The 12,082-nt window shown below is 48.7% G+C and overlaps 1 protein-coding gene across 1 annotated transcript in view; it reads right to left on the bottom strand.

Moving 5' to 3' along the window:
- The window catches only part of LOC132566166 (cytochrome P450 2K1-like), a 34,905-nt gene extending 24,733 nt beyond the window's left edge, over positions 1–10,172 (bottom strand). The window contains exons 1-3 of the mRNA XM_060230926.1: positions 9,860–10,172; positions 9,551–9,751; positions 4,407–4,569 (exon numbers count right to left, since the gene is read on the bottom strand). Of these exons, the coding sequence (XP_060086909.1) occupies positions 4,407–4,569; positions 9,551–9,733 (346 nt within the window). The 5' untranslated portion in view covers positions 9,734–9,751; positions 9,860–10,172. The remainder of the gene's footprint in view (positions 1–4,406; positions 4,570–9,550; positions 9,752–9,859) is intronic.
- Positions 10,173–12,082: the final 1,910 nt, after the last annotated feature.

The raw sequence follows: 12,082 nt of genomic DNA, 5'->3' as shown, positions 1-12,082 counted from the left end.
TGCTCTACGCGTGGGAGAAGAGCCATCACGGAGCATCGGCCGAAGTGCCGCGAAGATCTGTGTATATACATGTTTGAGCTAGAGGCTACCCCTGAGGCGAATGTAGTATTAGCTGTTTTGCTTGCCATAGCAGTCCTGGTAATCCTGTTCCTCGTATTTTACCCTTATCTGAAACGACTGTGCCAAGCAAGGTTGATAGACAGGTTCCTTAGGGATCACCTGGACAGGTTCCTTAGAGATCATCCACCCCCAGCGTAAATGCTCCCAGAGTTTTTTCAAACCCACGGCTACCTTTTGCCCCTGCTGGGGGGAACAGTTTTTACGCTTGTTTTTCTTGCTGCTATTTGTATTACGCTGTGCTATATAAGCTATAAGGAGAATAAGAAACTGAAGCAGAGATTTAGAGCGGTTACGAACCCCAGGAGAGATGCTGCGTGTCACCCGCATCGCTATTGCATTACTCTGGATGGAGATACTGATGGAATGGGGAATGTGGGCCCCACCGGGCCGGGATCTCTGGCCGGGGCTGTGGCCAAGGGATGTAGGGATGCGGCCCTCGGCTCCGAAACCGGCCCCGAAACCCCCCCGTGTCATGAGGTGCCATGCTTATAAGGTCCCTCTCGACACCCAGATTTCGCTCGACACGGGCGATGTGCATTTCCCACAGGCATGTGGAAAAGGTAGAAAGCAGTCCTTTGACCCCCGAGAGTTCGACGGCCCTACTGTTCCTGCTCCCACTTCAACCTATGACCCGCTCAAGGAACTCCTTTCCCCGAGTATCCGAAAGATCTTAGCCCCTTTTCCTTTTGAGAAAACCCCAGACCACCCCTATCGGGCTCCACTAGAGTATGTGTCAAAGGTGGCTAACCTCTCAAAATGCTGGCTCTGTGCCCACACTCGTGAGGCGGGCGGAGCATTGGCTTGGGAGCCTTTGCATGGTCCTGATTGGATAATGAATTCATCCAACTCCCCTTATATAGGCTTCCAGACGTTTGGCCTAAAGGTTTTCCAGACCCCAGATGGCAGAAATACATCTTGGAACCCCCACAACAGTTTTCGGGTAAAAGGTCGAGATGGCATTGTGTTTGACTTGCACCCCATTGCAGCGAAACATCAGAAACAATACCCTTGGTGTGTCACAGGTAGTGGAAATGGCCCGAGCGTAGGATACTTGAAAGATGAAAATTGCCGGTATGTCCTTTTCTTACATCCAGACAAGGTCGGCTGGCAAACACGGGGGAGCATGGCAGGTTCAGTGTCATATTTACGGACTGGTGACTATGCCTTGCAGATAGGTACCCGAGGCACATTGTGGGAAGAAACCAAAGAGGGGCTCTGGGGAACCGAAGAGGGGCTCTGGACAAAATCCTATGAGTCTGTCTGGCTTAAAGGTCTGGCCTATTTACAAGTCTGCAATACTAGCACATATTCCACCACATTGACTTTGTTTAAGAACATGTGTAACGCTTCTTATGCCCTTGTAGACGGTATCTATATTGATCTCCCAGGTGTGTATTGGATATGCGGAAAAACAGGTTATAAATACCTACCCATTCATTGGAGCGGGATGTGCTCTGTGGGCTACCTAACGGTGGCAGGGCACCTCCGAAATGATGTAATGGCACATGAGGCCTTGAACCTAGGGTACCCCACAGCCCGGACAGGCTTTAACATCAGAGCAAAAAGAAGTTCCTATGAGAAGAGCTCAGGCCTACTCGACTTCCTGCGTGCCCTCATACCTGGGTGGGGAGTCTCTGATTTACAAATCTATACCAGAAATCTTTCTCGCATTCTGCAAGAGGGGCTCGAGAAGACCGCCTCCTCCCTATTTACTCTGCAAAAGGAGGTTGACAGTATTGCTAATGTGGTTCTCCAGAATCGCAGGGTCTTAGACCAAATGCTCTCAGAGCAGGGTGGGGCCTGTGCGTACCTGGGAGAAGTCTGTTGTTTTTATGTCAATAAATCCGGTCAGATCCTTTCGGGAGTAAAGACCCTTAGGGGCCTGGTCAAGCAGGCCCAGGGAGCAGATAAAGCATTTAATTCCGGGTCAGACCTATTCCAATGGCTGACCAGCTGGCTCCCCGACTTCTCTTGGCTACGGCATGGGTTTGTTATAGCCCTCACCTTCATAATAGCCGCCCTGCTCATCTATGGATGTATCCGCTGCCTACCAGGGATACTGAAGCATTGTCAGAAGTTGCTTTCACCCTCGGATGGAGAACCCGTGTATGAAATGATGAAAACAATCCGCCAGCAATATGTGGCAAAGCAGGCGGACCCCGAAAAGGCTAATGGAAATTCAAACTCCGTTTGAAAGAGGGGAAATGTAGCATCGATCCAAAAAGCAATACCAATACCTAATCAATATGTATGGCTTTAGCAATGTTAAGAATATATGGAATACTTGCAGAAATAATCTTCTATAGCAGCTTGAAGCAAAGGAGTGGTAGCTTGCAGAGAGAAAAAGGGAACTGTGACAGGTCGTTGACCTTTCAAAACCGCAGGCTGAAAAACATAGAACAAGACCTGGAGAGAAGCAAGATAGGTGCTGGGGAGAAAGTAAGAAGTTGTGGGCGTGTGGGTAAACTGTTTCTAGAAAAAGAGGAACCAGGGTTTGCAGGGGCCTTAAGAAAGACCCTAAGAAGAACCCAGAGGGTTGAAAAACAACTCGAATTGTGGTGAGAACATGAGTGTTTTGGGCTAGCAGTTAAGGTGAAGAAATCCTATATAAAGAAGCAGAAATTTGTAACGATTGTTCAGACTTCCACCTTTGAGGCAGATGCCTAGGAGGTCTGATCCCACACGTGTGTTAATAAAGCTGTTTTTCCCTGATTTTCGTCTCAGACCTCCCTTTTGTCATTGCACCCTTTTGTAAGAACCACCAAGCGGGCGTTTTTCCTGCTACAATTCAAATAAAACTTTTGTTACCTTTTTTGCTGTCTCACTTTGTGGCTTGAATTGGCTAGCCACACAAATCAAAGAACCTTGGCACCCTGAGGGCGTTGCTTTCGATCCTTTATGCAAGGCCAGCGACAGAACACTCTTCCATCATGACTGCCCGTCTTCCCACGAAGTGAGCTTCAATATGTCTACCCCTTCCTTTTATCTCCCAGCCTCCCTATTCATTGTACACTCTCTCTCTCTCTCTCTCTCTGTGTAAAGTGTCATTCAGTCACAGCCATCTTACGGAAACCCCATGAGGTTTTGGAGGCAAGAGCAGTGCCGTATCCAGGATTTAAATTTGGTGGGGTCCAGAGACACAATTTTGACTGGGGGGGGGGGGCAGCGGCCTCCAATAATCCCTTCCTCAAAACAACCATGGGGATGATCTACTTCAAAGCTTTTTTTGTATTCTCCAAGAGCTTACAGTAGGTCCTGTAATAAGAGCCCTGTAAGCTCTTGGAGGATTGGCTACCTCATGGGATGTGGCTTAATATGCAAAGGAGCTCCTGCTACAAAAAAAAAAAAAAAAGCCCTGATCTACTTCCTGATAGAAGTGTGGAGGGATTTGGCTTACTTATGAACAGAAATGGAGGTTCTAACTAGACATTTCCTCCTGCTTCTATTCAGAGCTCTCTCTCTAAGGGGGATTGATTGGTGGGGCCACAAAAATTAAACAGGATTGGGAGGCCTGGACCCCCTGAGGCTCTACCATAGCTACGGGCCTGAGCAAGAGACAAACAGAAGTGTTTTGCCACCATCTGCCTCTGTGTAACTACCTTCGACTGCCTTTGTGTTTCTCATCCAAGCACTAACCAGGACCAACCCAGCTTAGCTTCCAAGATCTGATGAGAGCAGGCAAGCCTGTGCAACTGGTCTCGAATGACAATTTCTGAATTTTTCATCCCGTGGAGAAAGTGAAAGAGCTGCATGAAGTCCTCATATGATGAAGGTATGAATCCACTGCCACTGTTGTTTCTGCCTCTGTTTTTGGACCCTTTTCCCTCTGCTTTTCCCATGATCTCAATTCCTTGGGGCTGTTGTTTGCTCTCAGGGTTCGGGGGGGTGGGATATAAGTGCCCAACAGGAACTCATTTGGATATTAGGCCATACCCCCTGATGTCACCATTGTTTCACATAGGGCTTTTTTGTAGAAAAAGCCCAGCAGGAATTCATTAGCATATTAGGCCGCACCTCCTGACACCAAGCCAGCCGGAACTGCGTTCCTGTGCGTCCCTGCTCAAAAAAAAGCCCTGAGTCCTTGTATGAAAAACAATTTAAGCCAGCCTAGTTCTATAGATGGGAAAACTCCAGTTTGCAGATGTCCTAGTATATTGTTTGTTACAGACTCTGTTGGACTAGATGGCCCTGGAGGTCCCTTCCAACTCTATGACTCTATGATTCCATGGATGAACATTCTATCTATGTAAGCAAGACAAGTTACTCTTCAGAAAGAAGAATCTCACCATGGCCATGTTCATAGTGTGCAATCGCTGGGATCACGGGCCTGCCCGCAAAAGCATCTGCCTGGTTCACCAAAGCCTCTTTCACAGTCTTGTAGCCTGCCAGAACGACCACTTTCTCGCGTCCCATTTGGATGGTGAAAACAGGGCCATACTGTTTTGAGAACTGCAATGTAATGAAAGGTAAATGAGAAACACAGATGATCTGATAAATGATTACGGTCATGTGTAGGTTATAATGAAGGGTCAAATTCCGTGTTAATATTTGTCTTAATCCTAACCTTACATATTTCTATTGGATTTTCTTGGAACATTTTGTTTATTCTTCCAAAGAGAGAAAATATTTTTGAATACCGTAATAAAGTTTTCTCTGCCACTATTTCTGAAAAATGTATTTTTATTGATATAGCTTATTAATAAACTGGAGAGCCAGTTTGGTGTCGTGGTTAAGGGTGTGGACTCTTATCTGGGAGAACCGGGTTTGATTCCCCACTCCTCCACTTGCACCTGCTAGCATGGCCTTGGGTCAGCCATAGCTCTGGCAGAGGTTGTCCTTGAAAGGGCAGCTGCTGGGAGAGCCCTCTCCAGCCCCACCCACCTCACAGGGTGTCTGTTGTGGGGGAGGAAGGGAAAGGAGATTGTGAGCTGCTCTGAGACTCTTCGGAGTGGAGGGCGGGATATAAATCCAATATCTTCATCTACCTCACAGGGTGTCTGTTGTGGGGGAGGAAGGGAAAGGAGATTGTGAGCCACTCTGAGACTCTTCGGAGTGGAGTGCGGGATATAAATCCAATATCTTCATCTACCTCACAGGGTTTCTGTTGTGGGGGAGGAAGGTAAAGGAGATTGTGAGCCGCTCTGAGATTCTTCGGAGTGGAGGGCGGGATATAAATCCAATATCTTCATTTACCTCACAGGGTTTCTGTTGTGGGGGAGGAAGGTAAAGGAGATTGTGAGCCGCTCTGAGATTCTTCGGAGTGGAGGGTGGGATATAAATCCAATATCATCATCTTATTATTATTATTTCCCTTGTGTATGTAACTATTTTAATGAATTTTTGTCTCCCCCACCCCTCTTTCCTTTTGTATCCAAATGTTCCTTTGTGAAAAAAGGTTGCTATTGTGTTTTTTTTTTTTAAAAAAAACATAGATCATCCAGCTGTGATTTCCAGATTGCGTCAATGAAGATACTAGACACATTTGGTAAAAAATTGTTGACCAGATGTACACATGAAACCAGTGTTCCCTCTGAGCTGGGTTAGCGTGAGCTAACTCGCAGATTTTTAGCCTCCAGCTCACACATTTTTGTCTTAGCTCAAGTAAAATGGCCCCAGAGCAAATGCATTGATGCAGGAGCTCACAACTTTAATGCCAGCAGCTCACAAAGTAGAATTTTTGCTCACAAGACTCCGCAGCTTAGAGGGAACATTGATGTTCACCAAAACTTGCTCTATGCTGTGGAGTCTTGTGAGCAAAAATTCTACTTTGTGAGCGACTGGCATTAAAGTTGTGAGCTGCTGCATCAATGAGTTTGCTCTGGGGTCATTTTTCTTGAGCTAAGACAAAAATATGAGTCAGAGGCTAAAAAACTGTGAGTTAGGTTGCACTAACTCAGGGGCGTAGCTAGGGCTTTGGGGGCCTGGTGCGCAAGATTTATGTGGGCCCCCCTATGTGTGTGGCGGAGGGGAGGGGGAGGGGAGGGGCTTCCCTGCCTTAAGACGCCGAGCGGCGCGCGGCCCTCCCCACATCCCTCCGCCCCCGCAGCCTGCCTCACGCACGCCCGAAGTTCCTCTTTCTGGCGCACCGCCGCGGCCGGGGCCAGGAGCGGCTGAGTCGTCGGTGCCTGGGAGTTGAGGGGGCCGGAGAGCTCCGGGGCGCTGCTGCCGAGTGTGGGGATGCGGCCACTGGGCGCGCAACGCCGCCGCCGCCGCCTCCTCCTCCTCCTGCTGCCCGCCGCCGCCTTCTGCTTCCTGCTGCTGCCCGCGGCACGTGGAGCAGCAGGAAAAGCCTCGAGCAGGCGAGGGTCGGACGCCGCTTCCCCCTCCCCGAGCTGGGACTGTGGCCGGAAGGTCTGCGTGACGCTCCGGAGCCCTGCCAGGGAGGGGAGGGACCCCCCTTGGCAATGTGGGGGCCCCCCAGATCCCCCAGACCTGGGGCGATCCACCCCCCCGCCCCCCCTCCCTATGCCACTGCACTAACTCAACTTAGAGGGAACGCTGACGCTCACACAAACACACACAAAATGCCGTAAATGTCTCTTCAATTGAGGCGAGAGTGGCCAGTCTCCTGTCTGGCTGCTGAGCGGTAGATTGTGTTCTTTTTGAACCTTGCTGGCTGCAATGGAGAACAAGCGGATGATATGGGTGGCTGTGTGTTGTCCCTTTATCCAGCCACAGAGGGAAGTCAGAACATGTGTATGGAGCTTGGCTTTCCTGGTTGTAGGTCTCTAGTATTTTCTCCGTTTTTGTTTAGGGCAGGGCTTTTTTTTGTAGCAGCCGCTCCTTTGCATATTAGGCCCCACCCCCTTGATGTAGTCGATCCTCCTGGAGCTTACAGTAGGCCCTGCACAAAGAGCCCTGTAAGCTCTTGGAGGATTGGCTACATCTGGCCTAATATGCAAAAGAGTTTCTGCTACCAAAAAAGCCCTGGCTATGGGACAGAAAAGGAAAATACTGGAGTGTCCAGTTCAATATGTCCTATGCAGCCCTTCCCCTCCTATAGATATGGTTTTCCCCAGGGCTGTTTTGGTAGAAAAAACCCCTGCAGCAACTCACTTGCATATTAGGTCACACCCCCTGACATCAGCATTGTTTTACACAGGGCTTTTTTGTAGCAAAAGCCCGGCAGGAACTCATTTGCATATTAGGCCACACCCCTGACACCAAGCCAGCTAGAACTGTGTTCCTGTGCATTCCCGTTCAAAAAAAAAAAAAGGCCAGAATCCAGAGAACCAAGACCACACTCCAAGATGAACCATTTCCCCCTGAGATGCTACTTTTCTATATGGAGGGAGGTTTAAAAAAAACCCACGTGAATCAGCATTCAAACATGTGCCCTTTCCCCATTCGTAGCTCTTGGTGCTAGCATCTGGAATCACTGGTTCTGACTCACAGGGGCTTTCCTCCACCACCTTTCTTCTCTCGAGGTATGACTGCTGGGGTTTCAAGGAAGACCTAACTTCAGGGCAATCCTAGGAATGCAGGAAGCCCCACTGAAGAGACCCCAGTGAGATTCTGAGTTGACTCACTTGCACAAAATCGATCTCAAACATAGCTTTGATTCCAGTTGTCTGTGTTTTTGTCAGGCGCGTAGCCACAAGGGGCCTGGGGGCACGGCCCCTCTATTAAAAACCCCTCCCTCCTGTAGGGCCCCTCCGTTGGAAAGCCCAGTGTGGGGGGGTGGAGTTTGCACAGAGGACTCCTAACGAGGAGTCCTAAGTGCAAACGGGGCCATCCGGCCACGGGGTGTGTGTGGAGTTTGCACCTTCCTTCTCTCACACCTTTTCCTCCCGTTTGCCTCCCTGCGGGTGCCACCACTGCCAGGCCCACCCGAGAGGAGCAGCAGCAGTGCCAGCAGCAGCACCATTCATTCTGTGGGGCTGCCTGGCAGAGTGTCTTCTCCCTCCCCTCCCTCCCTGTCTAATAACTCAGGACTTGGAAGAGGCAGATCCAGCCCCCGGGGTCTTCTCGCGAATTGCAGGGCTGCTTGGCATTGTATCTTCTTCCTCCCCTGCAGCAGCGCGAAAGACAGATACCGATTTCGCACACAGCTTACCCCGCGGTCACGTTCCTCTTCTCTGCGCAGCGTCCGACGGATTTCGTACCATCTGTGCTGGAGTTACAGGAAGTGTTGCAGCTTTCGCGTAGTGAATGTAAACCGCTAAAGCCCAGTTTACGTTTGCTACGCAAAAGCCGCGGCACTTCCTGTAACTCCGGCGCAGATAGTGGGAAATCCGACGGACGCTGCGCAGAGAAGAGGAATGTGACCGCGGGGTAAGCTGTGTGTGAAATCGGTCAGAGGGAAAGACAGAGGGTTCTCTCAGAGAACGGCAGGGGGACAGAGTAAGAAAGCTGCAGAGAGAGCGAGAACGACAGTTTAATGTGTGTATACTTTTGCAAACTGAGATTGGTTTTCCAGCTTTCCCCCAAAGCATCCTGGGGATTGTAGTTTGGCAAGAAAGCTAAGTGGGAGAAGTGTCTGTCCATTAAAGTTTGGGACAGAGTAAGAAAGCGGCCGAGCGCGCGAGAGAGAACGGCAGCACAAAAGACGGGGGGGGGGGGAAGAGTGAGAGAGCAGCAGAGTGAGAGAGGGGAGCAGTGAGACAGTGGCAGAGAGACAGAAAGCGAGAGAGCGACAGTAAGCGGCCCCCGCACCAAATTTTTCAGCTCCTGGGCCCCTCCACCCAAAATTTTCTGCTTACGGGCCTGGTTTTTGTTGCTATTAATGGGATCCTGCCCCCCCCCCCCGTCAGTTTTCAATATGTTTGGTTAGAAAAGCAATAAAATAGGAAGTTCTTTTCAACTGGATTATGGATTCTCCAGGAATAGATCAGATTGTTATCTTCTAAATTCTGGGAAGAGGGTTTAAGGAATATTTGGTTTGGTTTAACTGGATAAGGTCTATGAATTTGTTCTTGGCACTGCAATGGTTTAGTTAAACAGACTTCAGTTACAGGATTTCTTCCAATGTACTAATACAGGGGTGGCCAAACTGCGGCTTGGGAGCCACATGTGGCTCTTTCACACATATTGTGTGGCTACCAAAGCCCCCACCACCCTGTTGGCTGCCTTGGAACAGGCATTTCTCTCTTTAAATCACTTCCCAAGCCAAAGTAGCTGGTGGTTTCTTTCCACCTCTCCCTCCCTCCTTCCTTCCTCCCTCCCTTCCTCCCTCGCAGCTCTCAAACATCTGGCATACATATTGTGCGACTCTCAAACATCTGGTGTTTATTCAATGTGGCTCTTATGTTCAGCAGGTTTGGCCACTCCTGTACTAATATATCAAGTTATTAACGCATAAGCAAGTTATGTGACATTTTTTTTTCCTTCAAATTAATACTTGCATTTGGGATGGAGAAACTTAAGGTCTGTCTACTCTACAAGACCAGAATAAGACAGGGATCTAGAACAAAACAAGCAAGAACGTTACCTTCATCATGGTTCTGTAAGGCCTCTTCAGATCCAGTTGGTGGAGGTTTCCAATGAGTGGTAATGGACGTGGTCCTGGTGGAAGCTTTCGGCTACTGCTATTCCAGAAACCGCTCATTTTCCAAAGGAATGCAAGCGTAAGTGCAAATAGGAACAACACAGAAATAGGATCCATCCAATCCATTTCTTGCTAAAAAGTTGCCTGTCGAGTTTACAGAAAAATTTGCAACAGATTTTGTTCAAGGGGTGTTTTTGTCCCCTGAAATGAGCTGCACAGATTTTTAAAATATAGACACGTGTAAGTACTCACCAACTATCCAACCCATGCATTTATTAGGAAATCTTGCGTTTGAAAGGGTGATGTCTAATTCATCAAATGGAAACTTGAAAGGACAAGTCTAAAGTTTTTGACCCCTGGCTAGGGTTGGGCACAACACAAGCACAAAATATAATAACTTCGTGTGCTGTTGCAAAACAGATCGGCTAATTGGAAAAAAACACACACACACACACCAAACTTCGTGTGCTGTTGCGAAACAGATCGGCTAATTGGAAAAAAAACACACACACACCAAACAAATCGGCTTCCTTTGAGCAGACAGGCTGGTGTCGAGATAATTAACATCCAGGCAACACTGGAGGTGGAGCTATTAAAGCCATGGAAACACCTATTGTTCTCTGGAGCTTTATTGGCAGGTCTCGTTGCTAATCTCAGGAACATTCTGTTCAGTACAGTTTAGCTCCACCCAGTGCAGCTGGTTTTATTTTGCTGTTAGTTTATGGAAGGCGTCAGTTCATTTCTCTCTGTGTGTGTTTGCGTGTTGCAAATAAAAGTTTGGGGAATAATTCTGTCCTCCATTTACAAACTTTGGGGCAATTTTAAACACCTCTACCATCTGGGAAGGTGTTCCTCTTTGTTTTAAGGGAGCTTAGTCGCCAAAGGGAATCTGTTTGATTCAGTTTTTCTGTTGTCCTCACACACACACACACACACACACACACACACACACACACACAAAAACTGGGCAGGGTCTGTTTTTTACTTTCTCAAACAGACTGTTTCTGACTTTCAGACTTTAGGGACTCTTTCTCACCTTACAATTTATTGGGACGTTTGATGTGTTATTTTTGTGGGCTTTGGTATTGGGGTGTATTCCTATAGTTTTCCTTTATAGTTGATTTCTCAAAAAGTGTATCTTTGAAGGGGGGGCAGTTTACTTGCTTTTTGCCTCCCTCCTGTTTGTTTTAGGGAGACCTTTGACCTCAAGAGAAAGCTGTTTGCTTTAGTTTTCTGTTGGTTTATAGTTGATTTCTCAAAAAGTGTATCTTTGAGGGGGGGCAATTTGCTTGCTTTTTGCCTCCCTCCTGTTTGCTTTAAGGAGACTTTTGACCTCAAGAGAAAGCTGTTTGCTTTAGTTTTCTGTTGATTTATTTACTGTAATTGGGGTCTGCTTATTTTATCAAATGAACTGTTTCTGCTGTTTCTGTTTCTAGCTTGCTCCAGAGAGAAACGGAAGCCTGCCGTGGAGCAAGGTTAGTGCGAAATCAGTCACAAACTACTACTGAAACTCTCCAGACATTCTACATTTGCCCCCCAAGTCAGAATAAAGAGGCGGACACAAGCGATTTGGTAAAAATATGGGCCACTTTATTAAATAATTTTAGCAACGGCAAGGGCAACCAGAACTGTGGCCAGGTCAAGGCCAGGGGTCTCCACAGACCGCTCCCCTGCCTTTTTCGCGGGTGAGAGACCCGGCCCTTCAGCCAGAGCTGTGTGTCACAGCTCCCGGCAGGCAGGCCCAGCAGGCAGGCCCAGCAGGCAGGCCCAGCAGGGAGGCTCGCACTGGAGGGCCCCAGTCACCAGACGCGCGTCTCAGCAAAAGGAACCCATCCGATCGAGTCTCCAGGACAGCCTGCATTCACACACCTCGGGTCACCAATACCCAAAGGTTGATCCTGCCAGACCCCTAACTCCCCAAAAGGGGGAGGCTAACCGGTCCTCCCCAGGCCGCCTGGCACCATAAACCCAGTAAAACCTGCTCTCAAAAGTGACCAACCTATAAGGAGACACCATCCCGAAGCCAATTCCACAATCCACTGATATGCTATGCAGGCAAAAAACACACCCCAGTCAAAAGCCAAACAGCCAGGGAGTAAAAAATTCCTACCTGGCCCCTCCATAAAGGAGGCGACCAGCACTTGCCTACATAACAAACAGGGGCGGGCCTTCCGTGGCCGAACTCTTGACCCTTCCGTGGCTGAACTCTTGCACAGTTATTAAAGGCCAGCGCACAAGGGGCATTTATGCTTGAACTGGCAAGCTTTCCGATTGCACACCCCCGTGAGCCAAACTCCCAACAAAGCAAGCGGGGTTGAACCGCCTGCCCCGCTGAACCGCGGAAAGATGAAGACGAAGAAGCCAGAGAGGAGGAAGCCTTAGCAACTAAATGGCCGCTGTCAGAGCGGTTGCCCAAATTAGGCCGAGCCGGTGACATCACCTGCAGCCACAACTGCTGATGTATCTGATCCCAGG

This window comes from Heteronotia binoei, chromosome 1 (assembly GCF_032191835.1).
Source record: "Heteronotia binoei isolate CCM8104 ecotype False Entrance Well chromosome 1, APGP_CSIRO_Hbin_v1, whole genome shotgun sequence".
In the NCBI taxonomy this organism is placed as follows: domain Eukaryota; kingdom Metazoa; phylum Chordata; class Lepidosauria; order Squamata; family Gekkonidae; genus Heteronotia; species Heteronotia binoei.
Note: the sequence above shows the minus strand (reverse complement) of the source record. Positions and strands in the feature narration are given on the sequence as shown.